Here is a 22,001-nt window from a genome sequence, read left to right on the forward strand (position 1 = left end):
ACTGGACATGACAAGTGTGAATGGGCTGAAATATATTACCAACAAAGAAATGTTCCATTGAGATCCACACAAATTTCAAGAGATCTAGAGGAAGTCTCTTAACAAGTTGAAGGAATGAGGGAGTTATGGGAGGACATAGAAAAGAGCTGGACAAAATGAAAATGCATGGATGAGATCCAGTCTTCTCCCCTGGAGGAAGTACCTACAGCAATGTGATCACATCCATTGAAATAAAAATATTAGCCATCAAAACAACAATAAGAGATCATCTAGTACTACCCTTTGGTTTTCCAGAAGAAATTGAACAATAGAGATATGAAGTTACTTGTATACTTACAATATAGTCAGGTCGAGAATCTTCAGTCTCTTTCTTTCTAGGGACAGCTCTTTATACAACCTATCTGCAATTCTGGATTCTTAAAAATTAAATATACAGCCTTGATTTTTGCTTGATTGGGCTTAATTACCGTTAAGGTCCCTTATACTGCTAAATCCTAGCTAGAACATTATAGTTTTCACAGTGGTTCCTATTTATTACCTCATTTGGTAATCACAATTGGTCTTTGAAAAAAGTACTACAGGCTTGATCAGCCACATATCCCGGGTGGGGAAGATAAAATTCAAAGAAGTTAGGTGACTATGGTCATGAAACTATTGTCAGTAGAGGATTTGAATCCACTTCTTGAATCTGAGTTCATTGCTCTATCCTTCCAAGTTTTCCATCTCAATTTCCCTCCCAATTCTGGGATTCTGTGCTTTCAACTGAATTCAATCAACAAACAGTTATTAAGTGGCTACTCTACAAGGACAAAAAAGAAATTACTTTCATTATCTTGAGAGTAGACAAGAAGATAGAAAATATGAGGTTATTTGGTGGTAAGCACTATCATGAGGGGAAGAACTCTTTAGTTCTTCCTATAGAAGCCTCTATAGGAATTGCCATTTGAACTGAGCTTTGAAGGAAACTTTAATGTTGTCAAGAAGTTTCAATTACTATGGCTCTTGGTGATCCCATATGGGCTTTTCTCGGCAAAGATACTAGAATGGTTTGACATTTCCTTCTCCAGATTCTTTTACACATGAGGAAACTGAGGCAAATGAGATTAAGTGATTTGACTACAATCATACAGCTGGTCATTATCTGAGGCTGGATTTGCACTCAGTTCTTCCTGGCATCAGTCCCAGCAGGGTATCTGCTTAGCTGCCTGGTTGCCTGCTTAGCTACTTAGCTGCCTAGTTGAACCAGGGATACTAAAATGGAGGTACCAGCCGCCTAGTCCCACTTAATAAGTGTTTGTTGTTTGATAGATGGATTCCTCCTCCTCAATATACTAATCTGAACTGGTCTTCTCTTTAGTTTCCTTCCTCCTTCACCTCCCCCCACTCCCACCTCTAAATACTCAATCCAATTCTAGACTCTGGGGTTCAATTTTTATTGTTTTTCTGTTTTTTGAATTGGTTGAATAGGATGCCTCTTTCACTTCAGGAAATTCATATTCTTCATGATTTTTCTCAACCACAGGTTGACTAACAATCCATTCTCATTTATCATAGCTCCCCCTTTGGCAAGTTGTTCCTAATATGCCAAACAACTTTCTTCAAGTTAGAGAAATGGGTTGGCATTGGATCTTGGGTACAGAGCCTCTTCCTGTGTGGAAAGACAAACTGGAATTCAAATGGAGTTATCTGACTTCAAATCCAAATAACTCTGGCTTTCACTGACTGGCCAATAATAGGTCTCCACCCAAACCTCCCTTACTCATTGTTTGGGTGTTGATGGCTCTTAGTGAGTGTAAATAGCTATTGATTCTGTTCTGGTCAGAAACTCTGAGCATCTTCCCCTCCCAGATTGATTGTTTTGGGAAGTCAAACTAAGCTATCTTTTTGCCTCAGTTCTTTCCTAGTCTGTAATCACTGAATGGCAACCTGTGGTTGCCTCAAACACACTTGGGAAAGACCTTAGCTTAAAAACATCAGGGTTACCCACGGCTTCCCGGGCCCTTTCAGCCATGTTGCCTTATGCCTTGTCCCTGGACGTTAAAGACTTTGGAGAAGAATGAGGCTGATGACTTTGTGCAGTCCTGTTTCACTTAAATGCAAATCTGCTTGCAAGTCAAAATGTCACCCTCTTTATGTCACTGGTCTTTTTCAAGAAGGAAGGACAAATAAATGTTCCGTATTCAGTGGGTTGAAATTATATGTATGGGGACTAGAAAGGATCTAAATCCTTATTGTTCCTCTCTTTCATTTATTCCCTTCCCTTCCTATTTCCCTATTGAGTAAGAGAAATTTCTATACTTAGCTGAGTGTGTACTTTGAACCTCTTTGAACCAATTCTGGTGAGAATGAGATTCAAGAATAGCCTGCCACTCCTCCCTATTTTTCTCTTCATTCTAAAAGCTCTTCCTTATGTGCCTCTTTTAGGTGAGATAATTTCCCCCATTCTACCTCTCCCTTTCCCCTTCTCCCAATGTATCCCTCTTTCTCATTCCTCTTTTTTATTTGAGATCATCCCAGCATAATCAACACAATCCCCCCCCACACACACACACCCCTTTTTTGTCTATGTACATTCCTTCTAATTGTTCTCATAATGACAAAGTTTTTAGGAGTTACATGTATCATCTTCCCATGTAGCAATGTAACAATTTAACTTTATTGAGTCCCTTATGATTGTTTTTTGTGTGTGTGTGTGTGTGTGTTTAACTTTTTGTGTTTGTGTTGAATCTTGTGTTTGAATGTAAAAGTTTAGTTTTAGTCTTTTCATCAGTAATCCTTGAAAGCATTCTATTTCATTAAATGATCATTGCTTCCCCTCTTCATCTTCCTCCAAACAATTATTCTCATGTTTGCTGGCTAGGTTATGCTATAAGTGTGTGTATGTGTGTGTGTGTGTGTGTGTGTGTGTGTTTGTATGTGTACATACATACATATATACATACATTTATTCTTCCCTCTTTGAACCAATACTGATGAGTGTGGTTCAAGTATCTTATCCACATTTACCTCCCCATTGTAAAAACTTTTCCTCATTCACTTCCTTAATGAAGAAATTTTCCCAGCCTGCTTCTCCCATCTCCTCATGCATTCCTCTTCCTCACACCTTCATATTTTTTTAGCTCAACACAATCAATTCATACCCATGTCCTCTATGTATATTTTTTCTAACTGCCAAAATTATAAATTCTTAGGAGCTACATGTATCATCTTCCCATGTAACAATGTAAAAACTTTAACTTTATTTAGTCCCTTTTGATTTCTTTTTCATGTTTATTTTTTTATGTTCCTTTTGAGTCTTGTATTTGAATATCAGAGTCTCTAGTTTTGGTCTTTATCAAGAATCCCTATGTGAAATATCTAATTGGAAAAAACAACTGACCTGGAAAATGGATTAAGGAGAAAAAATTTAGGAATTATTGAACACCAGAAAACCACGATCAATCAGATATTTCACATTCTTTTACTTTTTTTCATTCTTTTAACTTTGTTTTATTATTTCTTGATGTCTTATGAAGTCATTACATTCCACTTACCCAATTGTTTTCAGTGAGCTTTTATACTTGTTTTTCCATTTGGCCAATCCTATTTATTAAGGAGTTCTTTTTTTTCCCATTTCTTTGGTACCTCCATTTTGTCTATTCTGTTTTTTATGCTTTCTTTTTTAAAAATTAGTTTGATATTTTCCCCCTAATTACCTATTAAAACAATTCTAGACATTCTTTTTAAAAATCTGAGTTCAAAATTTTCTGTCTTTCCTTCTCTTACCCCTTTACTGAGAAAGCAAGCATTTTGAAAGAGATTATATATGTTCAATCATGCAAAACATATTTCCATGTTTGTCATATTGTTAAACATAATAAACATAAAACTAAGCAAACCAAGAAAAATGAAGAAAAAATATGCTTCAATCAACATTCAGATACCATCAATTCCTTCTCTGGAGATGGGTAGTATTTTTCAACATAAGTCCTTTGAAATTGTTGTGGATCATTTTCTTGCTGGAATAACCAAGTCATTCACAGTTGATCATTATACAATATTGTTTTTCATGTTAATGTTCTCAAAGTTCTACTTAATTTATTTTGCATCAGTTAATATAAGTCTTTTGGAGCTTGTCATTTCATATAGCATAATAGCATTCCATCACAATCATATACAACTTGTTCAGATATTTCCCAACTGATGTACATCTCCTCTCTTTCCAATTCTTTGCCATCATAAAAAGACTCTTTTACCATCTCTAGGCTAAGAGCTCTGGGAAATGCTGCTATTGCTATCAAGACCAGCCCCAAAGCCCACTACTAATGTTGCCTCTGTTATGTTACATATGGCCTTTAATTTGGTTTCAGTCTTTTCCTTCTCTCCAAATTGATTTTAGATTGGAAAGATGTCTTGTGGGGATCTTTTATTGGCTTTACCACACCAAAATTTGATTCAAGATGTTAAAATTGTTTGGAGGGAAATATTGGGAGAGCCTGTCTGGGTGGCTACCTCTACTCTGCTATCTTAGCTCCTTTCTAAGAGTTGCTATGAAATGGTTACATTTTATAAATGTCATAAAAATGGTTACAAAATGATATCCAAAGATAAGCTATTATTGTGTGTCATTTTTTACCATATACAGAATGTCCCAAAAGTCTTAGTGTAGTTTCAAATTTTAATATCTTAAAATCAAAAGTGACCAGTAAAGCTAAAATCACACTAAGACTTTTGGGACAACCTATATTTTATGCCCAGGAAAGAGCAATTTCACGAGTGTTTGCTCATATCGGTACAAAAATGGCAATAAGCTTTGGGATTCCAAAGCCTTTTCAAGATGATGAGAACATCTTTCTATCTTTAGTCCTTAAAGGCACCCAATCTACCATTAAATCCATGGTAGAATCATTAATATCAAATCCCATGGGTAGTAAGTTATTTTATGAGACTTACAGCAAAGTATTGGTAATGGGGCAATGTATCAAACTAAATAGTTGCAGAAGCTTGAAAATATCATTCTATGTTCATGGGTACCATAAAATGGTTTTACTTGAAGGTTTATTCCACAGTCCTTTCCAGTCCTGTCATTTTCTCTGAGACAGAATTTTTTTCAAGTGAGTGAGTACATGGGAAGAGAATAAGCTCTTAACAGCTTTGTGATCTTGGATCAGAAAATAATTTGAATGGGGTGACTTTGCCCTGGCCCACTGAATGTACAGGGCACTACATTCAGAGGCTATGAAACCATTTGCAATTCTCTAGCCCACAGAAACAACAGAGCTTAGCATCTCCTTAGAAAGGATCATTAGTCAAAATAGAAAGCTATAAAATGGTGGGTTCTGCTTTCAGTGACATCCTTATACTTGGTGTTCCAGGAATTTCAGCCTCCACATCATAGCATAGTATTCTCAGTTCCCAGACAATACTCCCTACCTGCTACAAAAATTATATGTTATATATTGTATCTAGGATATACTGCAACATATCTAACATATATATAGGACTGCTTGCCATCTAGGGGAGGGGGTGGAGGGAGGGAGGGGAAAAATCGGAACAGAAGCGAGTGCAAGGGATAATGTTGTAAAAAAATTACCCTGGCATGGATTTTGTCAATATAAAGTTATTATAAAATAAAATAAAATATTTAAAAAAGGGAAAAAATAAGAAAGAAAACAAAGTGCAAGCAAAGAACATCAAAAAAAAAATTATATGTTAGGACTCTGCCTTTGATAAATCACTCTTCTCTGTAGACTTGTTCCCTAATCTATTAAATGAGGAATCGGGATAGACTCTAAATTTCTTTGCAGTTGTAACATTCTAGAGTGAATATTATTTACACATAAATATGTATGTATAATAGTCATGTGGCCCAAGGTCCCACAAGGAGTTAATAGCAAAGAATTAGAAACGGGTTTTCCTGACTTCTAGCTCACTGTTCTGTTCACACCCCAAGCTTTCACCCTTATTCTTTGAACTTATTTCAGAGAACAACTGCTTATTCTTAGGTCTGGCTAATGTTCAACTAAAAATAAAGATTTTTATTTGAAACTTTTTAAAAAGATAAGTGCCAACGGAAAGCTGCATTTTTGACAGGATCCTCTAATTAAAGTTAAGATAACACATAGTTTATTACTCTAGTCTCTGGGTTCACAGAAAGATATTATACTAAATAATGAAATACTGTCAAATTCTAATTCTTAGGGACCTTTGGCACATAACTCAGCAGTATTCATCTTGTTTCCATTTGTCTACTCTTACTCCTAAAGAAGTAGGGCTAAAAAGAAAATGTAACCTTCAGAAGAGGAAATAGGACTTGATCAATCAATTAGGATGTATAGCTTGTAACCTTGTCCTGGCTCTCTAATATCTCATAGACAAATCAGTGAGGCAAGAAATCAATCTTGAAAAAACAGTTTTTAAAAGGCAAGAGCATGTATAATTATTTGCTAAATTTTGTAGCATTGAAGATGGAGATTGGTGTGGGAAGAAGTATGAGTTAAGGTCAATAACATTGGGCCCAAGTTCTGTGACACTAGGTATATGAAAGTGGGCCAGTCACAACATCTTTTTTGTGTGTTTTTCTTTCCTATTTCGACAATTTTGAAAATTGAAAAGATAGAAAAACTAAAACCAAATATGAAATTTACACACTGTGGAAATACTAAGTAAGCCATCTATCAAGAAAAAAAAATTTCCCCCAGGTAAAAGATGCAATTCTCAGAATCTAATTTTCATAGGACTGATAGGAGTACCTTGGAATGATTGTTAGCTGGAAAGGTTAGTCAATAGAAATAAAGATTTTGCTAATCACCTGGCCTAGAAATAAGGTTAAAAAACCCCATTTTCACGAGGAAAAGTGCTTAAGAAGGGATTTCTGAGTTGATTGGAGCCATCTTCACTCCCCATTGCTGGTAGTTTGGCCATCATCATCAGTTCTCTCCAGCTTGGACTCTGCCTCTGGATTTCTGGACTCTGATAGAAGCGCTTAACCTTACCAAGCCAGAACCCAGTTGGTTTTTATGTCAGTTCCTAGACATCTCCAAGCTGTCACTATGCTCAGCTTTATCACCCTTCTTCCTTGCTCCAATTTATGTTTTGTGTCTTCTAATTGGAACATAAGCTTTTGGAAGACAGTGATTATATTTCTGTTTCTTTGTTTATATTTATACCCTGAATGTTTAGCACAGAGTCTGGCACATAGTAAGAACTTGATAAATGTTTTATTTAGCTGTATAGGAAAATAACTCTTTCCCTGAATCACCATTTACTCTCAAGAACAGGTTTTTTATTCTTCTCTGACCTATTCCATACTTCCTTTGGACTTAAAAAAGTGAAAAGAACTGGAAAAGTCCTGTTCATCCTCACCTAAGAGTCTCTGTCCCTTCTGAAAGTGAAGATAAGTGACCCAAGTTTGATAGGGGAAGACAGTAGTGAGCAGAGAAGCAGCCTTACTTAGTAGAGGCTCTAGGAATTGGGAGTAAGATCTAGAATATCTTCACCAAAAGTTCTACAAAAGTTTGCCACTTTAACTTGAAAAATACTTATTTGTTAAGTGGGCCTGGAGAGGGATAAAGCTTGTTAATTATTGTAGAGGGATATTAGCCCTAATCCCAAGGCAGAAACAAAGTTAACATTTCCTGTTTTTTGCCCACTTTTACTCTGCCAATAATATTGTTGTTTGTACAGTCATGTCCAACTCTTTATAATTCCATGTGGGGTTTTCTTGGTAAAGATCCTAGAGTGGTTTGCCATTTCCTCCTCCAGCTCATTTTATAGATAAAGAACTGATGAAATCAGGATCCCAACTATTATGTGTCTGAGATAAAGAACTGATGAAATCAGGATCCCAACTATTATGTGTCTGAGATTAGATTTGAACTCAGGAAGATAAGTCTTCCTCATTCCAAGCCTATCATTATATCCAGTGCACTACCTAGATTTTCCTTTGTACCTTGTTAGAGATTCATGTCTGGGGGAGGTAGAGATGGAGGGAGGGGACACACACACACACACACACACACATACACACACACACACACAGAGAGAGACAGACAGAGACAGAGAGACACACAGAGAGAAAGATAGAGACAGAGATACAGAGAGAAAGTTCAGGAAAAGCTTCAAGTAAAAGGCCATTTTGATTTGAGTTTTGAAGGACTTTCATGAATAGAAAATAGCATATCCACAATCCTTAGTTAACTTAGTTAACACACAGTGCTGAAAGAATGATAATTGATTAATAAATGGGGAAAAAAATGTTTCCCATCTGAAAAGGATGGTGTTTAAAGAATAAAGGTTGTTAATTGATTAGTTGATTAGTTCACTTCACATACTCATCATTTCTCCTCAATTTCTTTCTGAAATTGTTGTTGAAGTGTTAAGACAAGTACTAGATAATTACTAGAAGTCAAGTCTTCCAATAGAACAATAATAGGACTCAATCAAATTCTCTCCTCAATCTCAAAGTATGATCTACAATTTGCTGGATAGGTTCTCTTCACTAATTGAGCCAATGTCACCACTGTCCATTTGAATGTTGGAGTCTATATTTCCTGGTCTGGAGTAACAATCTGGAAACACAGTGGGTGCAGATCAGCCCCAATGAAGTCTCTCTGGTTTATCACTGGGGATTCCCTCCAGGATTGGAAGATGATAGATTGGTCCTGCAACTCCTTGAGGAGAAGGGAATCCTCCCTTGGCCATAAGAGTTTGGTTCTTTCAGACTTGTGGCCTGAAATAAAAGAGGAATTGGCCTGTTAGTCATAGATAGTGCCAGCAGTCCCAGCAGCAGCTCAGATCTGGGAAGTTGGTGGGTAGGGAATTAGTACATATAAAAGAAATCCCCTAGAAGCTAGGAAGATACTTCTGTTGCAACTCTTGATTCCCTCTCCAACTCCTTTCTCCCACATAGAATTTTATTTTTTCCAAAGACAATTTTCAACATTCACTTTTATAAGATTTTGTGCTACACATTTTTCTCCCTCCCTCCCCTCCAATATGACAAGCAATCTGATATAGTTTGCTATCTAGGTCCAGCATTTCTTTTCCTAGTCTGTTTTTGTTTTGTTTGTTCGGAAGGCTATTTTGGGGACTAGACCTATGAACTCATCAATATAGGGAATTGAGGAGGAAGGTCTTGCCAACCAATGCTAGTTGACACCTCCTCAACTTGGATAGTTAGAGAATGATCTAGGCCACTAGGAAGTTCAATGATGTGCCCTGAGTTAAAAAGATACCAAAGTGAAGGGTGAACCAAGTAATCAGCCAAAAGTCTTGAATTGATTGATTGAAACCCACATAAAGACCAATGGATCCTCATTACAAATAAACCTTTTAATCTACTGGACTCCCCTGATCTGCTTCTCTCTAGTTGGCATTTATTTCTGCAAAATGAACTAGAACCGGAGGAAAACGTTCACTTGGCAATGCGCTGATTGTTGGTGTGAGGTTCTCCGAAGTGAGAACATGAGCCTGAGGAGTAAACACTCTTGGCTTTTCTTTGGATGGCTTTTGTCGAGGCCCCTAATTAGCCAGCCTTCCCACCCATTCCTTTTCGAATCGGCCAATAAAAAGTGGCCCTCCAAGTGGATTAGGCCAGAGCAGCAGAAGAAGCTTCCTTGGAGTCGCTTTTCCTTCTTCCGAAGGAACGTTCCTGGACCTCCGTGGAGACTCGGGAAGCCCCGAAGCGCACCGAGGTCTCCACAGCTCTCAGTGGCCTGAATCGGGCTCACGGCTCCTCTGGTCCGGCTAAGTATTGGAAAGAGAAGGGACTCTAGTGTCCGAGAACGAGGGCGTGAGAGCCCGTAGGCCCCGTTCCTGGGCTGCCGGTCCGCGCTGCCCGCCCTGCCCTTCCCTGCGCCGTCCAGCCCGCGAAGCCCACTCCCTTCCCAACGCACATCGGGACCGCTTTAAGCACCGTGGACAGAGATCCCGCCGACCGCAGGTAAGCTTGGGCTGGGAGGCCTGGGCCCGAGCGGCCGGATTTGGCGCTCTCCTTTCACCGACCCCAGCCTGCCTCGGCCATACCCGCTGGCCTTTGGCCGGGGAAAAAGGAAAGGAGCGATTACTACAGGAGACCTGGGGGTGTAGGACAAAGCTTTTCTTTCTTTAACAATTATCCCAAAGTTTCTTCTACTTTTTTTCTTCTCTATTAAGCTCTATCTCTTGGAAAGGTCCAGCAGGCTGAGGATTTAGGTGATATCCTCGCATTTCTGGGGAGCACAAAAGGTTTAAAAAATTTTAGCCCAGTCGTTTTCTGTTATATCTGACGCCTTTTTCACCTCATTTGTGAGTTTTGTGGAAGAATCTTACAGAGTGGTGAAGCATTTTCCTTTCCAGCTCAATTTACCGATGAGGAAACTGAGGCAAACAGGATTAAGTGACTTGCCCAGGGTCACAAAGCTAGTGTTTGAGCTACATTTGAATTCAGGAAGTTGGCTTCCTGACTCCAGGCCTAGCATTCAATCCACTGTGTCACCTGCCTACCTTCTTTTTTAATCACTAGATTTCTTTTTTCTCCCTGAGGCAATTGGGGTTTTCACTAATCAAGTTTCACTAATCAGTTTTCACTAATTAGATTTCACTAATCACTAAATTTCAGCTTTTGATTCTTAGATCTTGAGATTAAAGAAGTTCAGGCTATTAAACACCTAAATAATTCTCTCTGCAGTCTATTAGGCAGACTGTGCCCACACCCAGATCCACAAGGATTTCAAAAAGTTATCCTGAGTGGGGCTCAGAGTGCTTGTGGAGAAGGGATGGTTGGCTATTCGCTCTCCCTGGAAGGAGGGTTTTTTCTGAATTGAAGAATGGAAGAATGGCAGCCAGGAGGCTCAGTGGATAGAGCACCAGCCCTGAAGTCAAGACCACCTGTGTTCAAATCTGACCTCTGACACTTAACACTTCCTATCTGTGTGACCCTAGGCCTAGTCCCAATTGCCTCTGAGAGAAAAAAAATGGAGAGTCATAGAGCTGTCACTTTTCAGTAGCTATGGGGCAATGATGGGGGCCAGAAGTCAGGTTTGTGGGGAGGCAGTTTTTATAGGAGAATACGCACATGGGAAGGGTTGATACCTTTGGCTGTTAGAAGGATGCAGAAGCTCCAGGCTTCTGGAGGTGAGGGCAGTAGGCTAATTTGTGCCAACAGAGAAAGTGATCCAAAATTTTAAGGCAGTGTTGATGGCAAGGATGGCCAGAGGGAGCAGAAGTTAGGAGTAGGAATGGGGTTGGCTGTGGAGGCAGAAGATCTGCTGTTTCCCATCTGAAAGACATTGGGCCTCCTTGAGCAGCCTCAAAGTTCCTTCTTCTGTAAAATGATAATTGAATGAGACACCTACAATTTAGAGATTAATGAGGAAGAGTAGAGAAATCCAGGAGGGCAATGACTAAGACCAGGATTAGCGATTTATTATGAAGTTGGGGCAGGAGGAGAGAAAGAATGAATCTATGGAGAAGGGATAGGATATAATAACAAGCCAGATGTATGGATGAAAATAAAAGTTTGAAATTTACAAAATGGCCCCATGAGTTCACCCTTTGTTTGTTTGTTTTTAATGAGTTCTAGAACTTATTATATTTTTGTTTTGTTGGTGCTTTGTTGTGTGACTAATTATCCCGAGTTCAATGGTGATGTAAAATGTAGTTGATGCATATTTTGTTTAAAATTTCATTATTCAGACTATGGCAACTCCACCTCTATCTCAGTTGGAAAACACCCCCTCTGATCCTAAGAAGAATACTGAAGATTCAATATATCTGGAAAACATACAGGAAGATAAAGGAAGCCCCAGCAGTAAGTTCTCTCATGACATTGCCATCTTCCACTCCTCTCCTGGGGAAATGGACCTTATTCTTCATGGTTTTTTACTTTCTTTGGCAGATGATGCCCGTTCTCCTATAAGTAAGATAGAACGTCTGTCATCTTTTTGTGAAATTTCATTGATGGAAGGGCCAGAGACTGAAGACCCAGTGGTGGAGCAAGAGCTGCAGAATGTTCCCGAATTTAGGGACTCGGGGATCAAGTGGTCAGGTAACGCCAGCTCCCCTTCTGTTATTGTTCAGTTCTTCCTGCAGTTTTCCCCTCAGAGAGAGTAGAATGCTTTGCCATTTTCTTCTGTTGTGACCCTGTTTATAGATAAGGAAATGAGGCAAGAATTGACTTGCTCAGGGTCATACAACTAGTAAGTCTCTGAAATCTGATTTGAACTCAGGAAGATAAGGCAGGTATTATTGTTGGGCTATAGAGAAGAGCTGGGGCAGAACTAATAGCAGCTAAGGGCTGAACCTTCCTGGGCTGGCTAGCATCATTGGGAACAATTGGGGGCCAAAAGATTCTCTTTACAAAAGGAAAACCCTAGCCTGCCTTCTCCTGGTAAGAGAGATGGGACAGGATTCCAGAAAATGCCAGACCGTGTGTGTGTGTGTGTGTGTGTGTGTGTGTGTACACACACAATAACTAAAGTAATATTTGTATAGCCCTTAGCACAGGGACTGGCATATAGTAGGTGTTTAATAAAAGCTTATTCCCTTCCTCTTTGTTTTTGCAGAGAGAGACACCACAGGGAAAATAATTGCTGTCTTCAGAGGGTTCGGAAAAGGGATCCTCCTCCTGGGATTTCTCTACTTCTTTGTATGCTCCTTGGATGTTCTCGGCAGCGCTTTCCAGCTGGTTGGAGGTATGAGAAGCAATATCAGAATGGATCAAAAGTTTCTGGGATGGGTTTTGTCACTTTAGAGTTGATTTTGTTTCAGCATATAGCCAAACACCTGGCCAACTCAACCCAAGTAATCTCCCCTTTCTTAAACTATTCCTAGCCAAGATGTCTCATCTTTTCATCCACTGCAGAGACATGCATGCTCCTCCATTCTTTCTCCCCTTCTCTCTTCTCTCTTTCCTATTTACACTCTAGTCTTTGGAAGAAAGGCAGTTTAGGGATTAGGGATCAAAAATTTTTGTGAAGGAATCTGATGATAGATAAGAACCTTAGGTCATCAGATTAAAGTTTTGCGTTGAGGGGGATCCTCTGTATCCCTCTATTGATGTCTGAAACTTTGGTTTCAGAGACTAGCATCTGTGTTAGATGCATATGTGGATGTTAGATGTTGTGTTGTTAACAGAGGTGGTTTCAGGTTTCAAGGAAAGTGCAAATCAAATTTGCACCAGGAAAGCAAAGAGAAAAATAGAGGTCATTCTTAACCAAATCGGCCTGCCTTAAACCTTCCTTATCCCACTCTTCCCTATATTCTCTCCACAGATTCTTCCTATTCAATATAAAAGCAACCTGTGCTTGAATGTTTGAATGCAAAAACCCTCTCTCTCTCCTCTAATAAGCCATACCAGGAAAGGGAATACACATTTATAGATCATTTATGTGTCAAACACTGCTCTAAGCAAATTCAGCCCTCACTGCCCTCTGCCACATTGCTTTCTCAGTAGCCAGTGACTCTTCTTCACTCCTCCTTCCCACACAGTGGCTTCTAACTTGGTCTGTGCCCAGCAGTCCCAAAATAACCATATATAATTTTAAATTTTCCATTATCTTTGCAGGAAAAATGGCTGGGAAGATTTTCCATGATGGTTCAGTGTTGAACAACCCCGTGGCTGGCTTGATGATTGGCGTGCTGGTGACAGTGCTGGTGCAGAGTTCCAGCACATCTACGTCCATCGTTGTCAGCCTAGTATCCTCTTCATGTGAGTCAGCAGGTTTCCCTCTCCCCCAATGCCCCAGTGCCTGTGCCAACCTGGATCTCTTGAAAGAATTTCATTCCAAATTTTAGAATCGTGAAATTGTTCCCTATGTGCCCTGCAGTCGTCATCTCCCTAATTTTCCATCCTCCCAATTTTGGGACGGAGCTGTTCTTACAGCCATTATCAGAGCAATTCCCACATATCTCAACATTGCTGCCAGTGGTCTAGCTTTCTTGCTATGGGGAAAGCTCCAGTTGCCCTGCACCACTTAATGTTGTGGGCACCTGGTTGCAGCTATAGTGACTTGTTCTTCACCACACAGATCTTCAGGCAAAGATTGGATGACTGACTGGTTGGAAACTTTGTAGAAAGAATTCCTCTTCTTGGTCATGGTTGGACCTCATAGCTTTCCTAACTTTTTATTAAGCTGATCCCTTAGTTTGTTGAAGCTTTTTTCCTGTGAATTTCCCTAATTTTTTTTCATTTCCCTTTTTCCTTTGACAGTGTTGACAGTAAAGGCAGCCATTCCCATTATCATGGGAGCCAATATTGGGACTTCAGTGACCAATACTATCGTGGCCCTCATGGAGGCTGGAGACAGAAATGAATTCCGAAGGTAGGAAGCTTTTTTACTTGTTTGCTAGTCATATTTTTTTTATCACTACAGTAACTATATTTAATAAAGTTTACTCTGCTCTAGATACTGATCTAGCTCTTCCAATGGTTCTTTTAGAGTGTGGAATAACTATGTACTCAGAGCAGTTGAAATAATTCAGCTGAGTCATAATCTTAAATTGATAATGATTTCATTTTGCTGCAATACTACAATGCTAGGATTAGGAAGAATAGTTAAAATCTGGCCTCAGACACTATGTTTGATGGAATACTATTATGCCATAAGAAAGGATGTGGGGGGGGGAGGAGCGGTAATTTCAGAGTTAAAAAAAAAACCTATGGCAAGGTCCTCATTAATTAATCCAAAGTGAAATAAGAACTGGGAGTTCATTGTGTACAGTTACAACAATGCTGTAAGGATAATTAATCGTGAAAGACTTTGCTACTGTGATCAATACAATGATTCAAGACAATGTTCCCTTTGGACAGTTCCAGAGGACTCATGATGAAAAATGCTGTCCATGGCCAGAAAATGAACTGGTGAATCTGAGTACAGATCAAAGTATTTTTCCCACTCCCCTTCCCCCATATGGTGGGGAAATTACCACTGTGGGAACCCATCAGTGTTGAAGCTGTTTGGGCAACTCTACAAATGGGTTGGGAAAGTATTAAGTGACTTGCTCATGGACCTATCACTAGGAGACTTGAAACAGATTTTCCTAACTTTCAAACAAATCTTTCTCATGTCCACACGATGCTTTCTCTTTGTACACATAGTAGGCTGTTAATGAGAAAAAGAAGATAATGTCACCACATAAATTGCTTTTGGTTTTCTCCCTACTTTAGGGCTTTTGCTGGAGCAACTGTCCATGACTTCTTTAACTGGTTGTCAGTGCTGGTGCTGCTGCCCATGGAGGTGATCACAGGCTATCTCTATTACCTCTCCGATGCTATCGTCAAAACCTTTAATATCAAGAGTGGGGAAAATGCCCCTGAACTCCTGAAAGTCATCACAAATCCCTTCACAAAACTCATTGTCCAGGTGGGCATCAAGAGTTACTTTGATTTTAAATTGAGGCTGAAATGTTATCAGTGGTGGACTGGGTTCCCTTGGAAGCAGAGCTCTAAGTTTCTTCCCCCAATCTCTAGTGCTAGTTAGACATTACTTTGCTTGCTGTGATTCCCCCATTTTATTTGAGGGAGTGGAGCTAAGGACCTTGCTTAGCCCTCCGCATTGGCAGTTGTGTTCTTCAGTACCCACTTTCATTTGGGGTCCAATGACTGTTTTGTTGGCCGACATGTGATCTTTTACCCTTTCGATCAGTGTGATGTGCCTGTCTCCAGGAAAACCATTTTGCTTCTTCCTATGCTTTGCTATTCTTCTGGCCAAAGTGGAGCTCTTTCCCAAGGAATGCCTCATGACCAAAAAGCATTTATTAATCCCCTACTGGGGACCAGGCACTGGGGCATATGATGACCAAATGGGAGCCCCTTCAAGACTTCAAGGAGCTGGTGGTATTGGGCCCCCTAGAATAGGGCAAAAAGGTCTATCTGTCCTGATGCCTGTCAAGCTAAGATGAGGCAAAGTCACCTGTGCAAGTGGAAATGAGGTCCTCGGGAACTGAGAGCAATCTGTGTCTCCCTTTTACACACATCCTGGTTTTCTCTTCTGTACACTGGAGCCCCTAGGAGAGTAAGTAACTTTTCAGTCACAAATTATAGCTGAGGAACAGGCTAACTCTTTTCCTCATGTCTGTTGCTTTTCCAGCTGGATAAAAAAGTCATAAGTGAAATTGCTACAGGAAATGAGGCAGCACAAAACAGGAGCCTGATAAAGACTTGGTGTAAAACATTAAAATATGTGGTAAGTATCAGAAAATTATTCAATGGAAATAGGTGGAGGAGTAAGAATCCTCAATTTCCCCTATGATATTGAAGGAGTACAAATGCTATTGGTTTTCTATAAATTTAGTGCCCTTTAGCAAAGCTCTAGTCACTGCCTTAGTTCCACCTCAGACTTTAAGGGGCAGAATGCTACTATAAGACAGAGCTAAAATAATTGATGCTCAGGTCCGCATTCCAGGGTAACAGTGCTCAGTCTGAGGGCAGCTCAGCTGGCCTCCAGAAGTAGCCCCGATTCTGGAGTTTTAGTACATGGCCCAAAGACCAAACACAAAGGCTTTTTTCTAAGTCTTTTCTAAGGATTATGGGGAAGGTGGGAGAGAGAAGAGGGAGAAAGTAGGGTTTCATTGGCCAGTGGGGCATGTCTTCAGTGTAGTAAAATCCAACAGTAACAAGCTTTTCCACCCCTTTATTGTGTCTTTTAGACATTAAGCAACGTTACCGTTCCCTCACCAGAAAATTGTACCTCTCCCAGCTTCTGCTGGACCAATGGGAACACGACCTGGACCCTCATGAACATAACCTATAAACAGAACATTGCAAAATGTGAGTAGCAAATCTTCTGACACTTAACCCTCATACCCTCACATTTTATGCCTTTTTAGGTATCACACATGGCTTTTATAAAATCTGTTTGGGATCCTTGCTCTAAAGCAAGGTCCCAGGGCTTAATGGTATTTGTATTTAATTTAAATATCTTCTGAGATATATTTGGGTGGACTGTATAAACCTCTGAATGACAACCACTTTCTGTAAGAGCTAGTGCTGTGTAGAACTCTCTGTATCTGGGTTGAGTGATGCAGAGGAAGAGAAAGATGATGATGGTTGGCTGCTCTGGTTCCCACAGGCAAACACACATTTGTGGATGTCAATCTCTCAGATGTGAGCATTGGGCTCATTCTTCTGACCCTCTCCTTGCTGGTCCTGTGCATCTGTTTGATCCTGATTGTCAAGGTTCTGAACTCTATGCTCAAGGGACAAATTGCTGCAATGATTAAGAAGACCATCAATACAGGTAGAACTTCCCCCCTCCTGGGCCTTTCTCTGGTCCTCCACTTTTCTGTATCTAAGTTTGAATATTCTATGATCTGATAAAACAAATTTCTAAATAAAAAAATCATCCATAAGGTCAGTGTAAATACCAATGGGCTCTAGAAATGTCACTGTCCTCAGTAGTTGGCCAGGGAAGATAGTCCCAAGCTGCTCCATCTCCCTCCTGCCTTATACACAAATACAGAAGAAAAATGAGCAAGGAAAAGGAAACAAGTTAGCAGAGCATGGCTCTCATGGCCATCTCTATACACAGTGGGCCTAGAGTCAGGACTATGAATTCAACTTCCACGAGGAAGTCACTTTATTTCTGTTTTCCTCAGTTTCCTCAACTGTTAGGATAAGGATAGAATCTATCTCCCAGAATTTTTTTGGGCAAGGATCAAATAGAGATTTGTCAAATCTGTAGCCTTATAATACCTGGTCCATAGTAAGAGTTTGACAAATGTAGATATCCTTTGTCTCTCTCTTAACACAAACAAAATATTGAAAGCCCTTAGCCTGCAGAAAACAATTAGTCCTGATTGAACCCCTTCCCGAACTAGGTTGTCACGAATTAAAACACTGATGAAGGTTGAAGACTTCTTCCAGTCTCCCTTCTACTCCCCTCATTAATCAATACAATTGAGGCACAGACCTGGGCATTTTGGGTAGATCTGGGAGCCAGCTGTGGGAACTATGGAAGAAAGAGAAAAGCATTTTTCTAGCTTGCTGGTTACTGGGCTCAGCACTTTTTATGAACATCCGATTTCTTCCAAGAAGAGCATGAACATAGTTTTTCGGATGCTGGCTGGGAATTCCCAAGGCACCCTCCTCTTCCCCAGGAACCTCCTGCTGACGGCTGTTTAGTTACCCTTTGAACTGTGTCTGCTAGAAGATTTAGAAGGAGTTTTTAGTAAAAGGACTGTTTCAGGATTGCTCTTTAGAGGGATCTGTTGCATCAAATATGAAATGCTAGCCAGGACAAGTGGACAAACGGAGCCTTTTCTTCTGCTTTTCCCCAGATTTTCCTTTTCCTTTTGCCTGGCTGACGGGCTACCTCGCCATTCTTGTTGGAGCTGGAATTACGTTTCTCGTGCAGAGCAGCTCTGTGTTCACGTCTGCCATCACTCCTCTAGTTGGTGAGTCCTCCCTTCCTCCCCCATTTCCCCTTTCACATGTCCCATGTCTCTATTTGTACAGTTGGTCTTGCCATGCTGAGTCATTCCCAGCTAGGACTGAACCTGTGTCTTTCCCCCCCTCTTAGGCATCGGAGTGATCAGCCTGGAGAGAGCGTACCCCCTGACCCTGGGCTCCAACATCGGCACCACCACCACGGCCATCCTGGCTGCTCTGGCCAGTTCTGGAAGCACTTTGGAAGATTCCCTTCAGGTCAGAATGCCCAGTTGGGACCTTCTGCTCTTTCCTCAGCTTACCACTCCTTCCTTCCAATAAGCACCCCGGTGTCTTTCTTGAAAGATGCTCCATATCCCAAAGAGACGCTGGTTACTGCCGAGGTCTCAGCTGCCTCCGAATGATCACCTGGAGGCTAGAGAACCGTCCTTAGCTCTTATTCTCAGAAGCTGAATTTTCTAAGTAATGACCAGAGATCTTCAGCTTGTGTCTTAATAAACAAATGAGGATGGTGAAGTTTCATCGCCCATCTCGTCGTCCCCTGTCCCCCACATAGAATGGTATGGATAACTTCCCCCCTTTGCCCACCTATGAGTCAGAAAAGGTGGAAAGAATGTCTGACTTTGTTTGAAGATGTGAGTTTGAATCTCAGCTGTTACTTGCTAGGTGACTGGCACAGATCCAAGCTTTGTGTGCAGGGGAGGGAGAGGTGACCTTTGCTTTCATTAGGGCAGAGAAGCTTTGAGGGATTCTGAGGATCTGTTTGGGCAGAAAGCTGGAGGGAAAGCATTCTGAAAGGAGGAAGTTGGAGAACAAAGGCGTGGGAATATGGCAAGTGAACGAGCATCTTTGAAAATTCCAGTCAACCTGGAGTGCTGATGATGGCAGGGATGTGATAATATGAACGAGGATGGGATTGTTAGATGCTACATTGTTAGAAGCAGCTGCACATGATGGTAAAACAAAAAAAAAAAAAAAAGCAGGCGAGAGGGATCAGGTTCTAGAGGGCCCTGAAAGCTGAACCAAGGATTTTGGTTTTATCCTTCCTGCATTAGGAATGCAACAGGTATCGGATTTAAAGGTAGGACTGCACTGGAAGTGTGATTTAGGAAAAGTGTACATGCAGGATGTATTTGAGCCAAGGACCAGCCAAGATGGGCTTCATTTTGCAGGTCACAAAAAATGAAAAGCTGGTGACATCATTAGGAAGAGATAGGAGGGAATAAACACAAGAGATCTTGCAGAAGGACTCAGGGAGTGATCCCATGAAAACCAATGGGAGAGAGGGGTCAAGGTGGAGCTTTGCAGCCCAGACATGGCAGCATGAAGATGCCCTTAGCATTCTCCAGGGTGAATATTGCCTCACTAAGTAGCTCTTTCCTTTTTTCTCTTGGAAAGGGAGGCCAGTGCACCTGCTGGTGGGGAGGCAGGCGAGGGCATGTCTGGGTAGGAGAAAGGTGACAAGGGAGTGGAAGGAGGGCAGGGGGTGTAGAGTCAAAGCATCATAAGACAATGGAATTCATTTTGTAAAAGAATGAATTCCAAAACTGATTTTGAAAACAATTACAATAAAAGTCTCATTGGTTCTGGAATGCAATATTTTTTTTTATTAAATTCATTGCTTTTTAACTCACTGGTAGTTAATTCGATTTGGAGCAATGTGTTAATTATCTAAATTGTTTTTGAAATCACTCTTTTGGAACTCAGCAAAAGTGGCTTAAATTGTCAACTTTGTTTCATTTATAGTCAGGGACTCAAAAGTTTTCCTTGCATTTTGGTCCTTAGTGCATGGCCCTTTGCAAAAAGGCCCATTTTCATAGGATTTAAGGGTTAGAAGGATCTTTGAGATCATCTGGTTCTTTTGTAGATAGACAAGGGTTTTGCTGCAGGTCAAGGTACGAGTTTAGAAGAGCAGAATGTAAGCTGATTGTGGGCAGGAGCTTTCCCTTTGCATGGGGCTTTGCATCCAGGAGGCACTTAATCAATTCCTGTTGACTTAGCTTGTAGCTTCAGACTCCCATTTAGATGGCTTGTTCTTTGCACAAGACCACAATAGGACTCTTGCCTGTAGGGCGTGTGAAAGGTTCCAAAGCTCTTGACACAATGATCACATTGGATGTCCACAGTAACCCAGGAAATGAAGGCTCCATTGATGACTTCAGATGAGCATAGTTAGGGTGAGAGAGGCTTCCACCCCAACTCTTCCTGACTTTGGGTCCGATGCTCTCTGGGTCACAGATTCCATAACATCCAGCCATATTCTTGCAAAACTGAATAAGACTGTTCCAGCTGACTGCTGCTCTCCCTCCTGCTCCTAAATCGATGAGCCCACAATGACAATATTCATGGATAATTTCTGTGGCGCCTCTAATCTTTCCCATCCATTCTCCCCACCCCCTGCCTCCTGATTTCCCTTCCCTCTCCCCAATTGGCTCCCAGTATGTCTCCATGAGATTTCATCATGTTTACTCCTTTTGATTTCAGATTGCCCTGTGCCATTTCTTCTTCAACTTGTCTGGAGTTCTTCTGTGGTACCCAGTCCCGTTCATGCGCCTGCCGATCCGTCTTGCCAGGGGCCTGGGGAATATCACGGCCACCTACCGTTGGTTCGCCGTCTTCTACCTGATCATCTGCTTTTTCCTAGCCCCAGTGACAGTGCTTGGGCTTTCCCTGGCAGGTTGGACTGTGCTGGTGGGCGTAGGGGCACCCATCCTATTTCTGTTGCTGGTGATCTTTGTGATTTGTGTCCTCCAAGCCCGCTGCCCCCACGTTCTCCCTGACATGCTGAAAACCTGGGAGTTCTTGCCCTTGTGGATGCGCTCCCTTAAGCCCTGGGATGGGCTGGTGTCCCTCCTGACATGCAGCTGCTGCCGATCCAACTGGTCCCAGATGTTCAGCTGCTGCTGGTCATGCTGCAGGCTGACCAGATGCTGCAGGACATGCAGGAAATGTCCAGAATTGGATGAAGATCAGGAAAAGAGAAATAAAATCCCCCTCCGGAGCCTCTGAGGGACATAAGGAAACTGCAGTAACAAATATGGAATTCCAAGCCAGGCATCCAGACACAGGAGTAAAGCTAAAAAAACCAGGAAGCATGGGGGGGAACCCTTGAGTTATCCTGGCAGCTCAGAAGCCTTTGTTTCGGCTCTACATGAGGAAGACCACTTTTTACATTCATTTTACCAAGTACATACCTTTTTTCCCCTTTGATTCCCACTCATTCCCTCCCACCTAATTCCAGCTAACTGGTCTTTCCCAACAATTTCCCATTTCCAAAGAATATGTAGGAAAGGGGCTCCTGGGCTGAGGAAGAACAAGCAGCCCATTCCTAAAATCCCATGTCAGCCTATTTGAGATCATATGGAGTCTTATCCTGATCTTTCACTCTATAATTCTCCTAAACAGATGTATAGTTAGCAAATTGTATAGTTTTTCATAAGGTAAATAACCTGTATGATTCTGGTTTTATATTGCTCACTTTTGGAAAGAAATATTTAATTATAAAATATCTTTATCTAAACCTGTAGTCAATATAAACAAGAACATCTGTAGTATGTATTGCCAATTTTTTCATGTTTACAATAATTTTATTAAAAAAAATTCAGCAATCACTACCATTCATTCTTTTTGCTTAGTAGAATCTGCCACATAGGAA

General features: G+C 40.9%; 2 protein-coding genes across 5 annotated transcripts in view; both read left to right on the forward strand.

Moving 5' to 3' along the window:
* Positions 1-22,001, forward strand: part of LOC127540922 (sodium-dependent phosphate transport protein 2B-like) — a 205,660-nt gene that overhangs the window by 29,648 nt on the left and 154,011 nt on the right. The window lies entirely within an intron of this gene.
* Positions 11,616-21,679, forward strand: LOC127540923 (sodium-dependent phosphate transport protein 2B-like). Its single transcript, XM_051965906.1, has 12 exons — positions 11,616-11,770; positions 11,858-12,007; positions 12,525-12,653; positions 13,526-13,669; positions 14,171-14,282; positions 15,128-15,323; positions 16,050-16,145; positions 16,609-16,729; positions 17,031-17,198; positions 18,238-18,354; positions 18,480-18,604; positions 20,831-21,679. The coding sequence occupies exons 1-12, from the start codon at positions 11,659-11,661 to the stop codon at positions 21,353-21,355; spliced, it is 1,995 nt and encodes a 664-aa protein (XP_051821866.1). The 5' UTR covers positions 11,616-11,658; the 3' UTR covers positions 21,356-21,679.

Source organism: Antechinus flavipes, chromosome 6 (genome assembly GCF_016432865.1).
Source record: "Antechinus flavipes isolate AdamAnt ecotype Samford, QLD, Australia chromosome 6, AdamAnt_v2, whole genome shotgun sequence".
Classification (NCBI taxonomy): Eukaryota; Metazoa; Chordata; class Mammalia; order Dasyuromorphia; family Dasyuridae; genus Antechinus; species Antechinus flavipes.

Bases quoted from the DNA above. Each gene is read 5' to 3' on its own strand.
- LOC127540923 (XM_051965906.1), top strand. From the start codon at position 11,659: ATGGCAACTCCACCTCTATCTCAGTTGGAAAACACCCCCTCTGATCCT. The intron at 14,283-15,127 runs GTAGGAAGCTTT...TCCCTACTTTAG, and splicing joins GACAGAAATGAATTCCGAAG to GGCTTTTGCTGGAGCAACTG. The intron at 17,199-18,237 runs GTAGAACTTCCC...GCTTTTCCCCAG, and splicing joins TAAGAAGACCATCAATACAG to ATTTTCCTTTTCCTTTTGCC.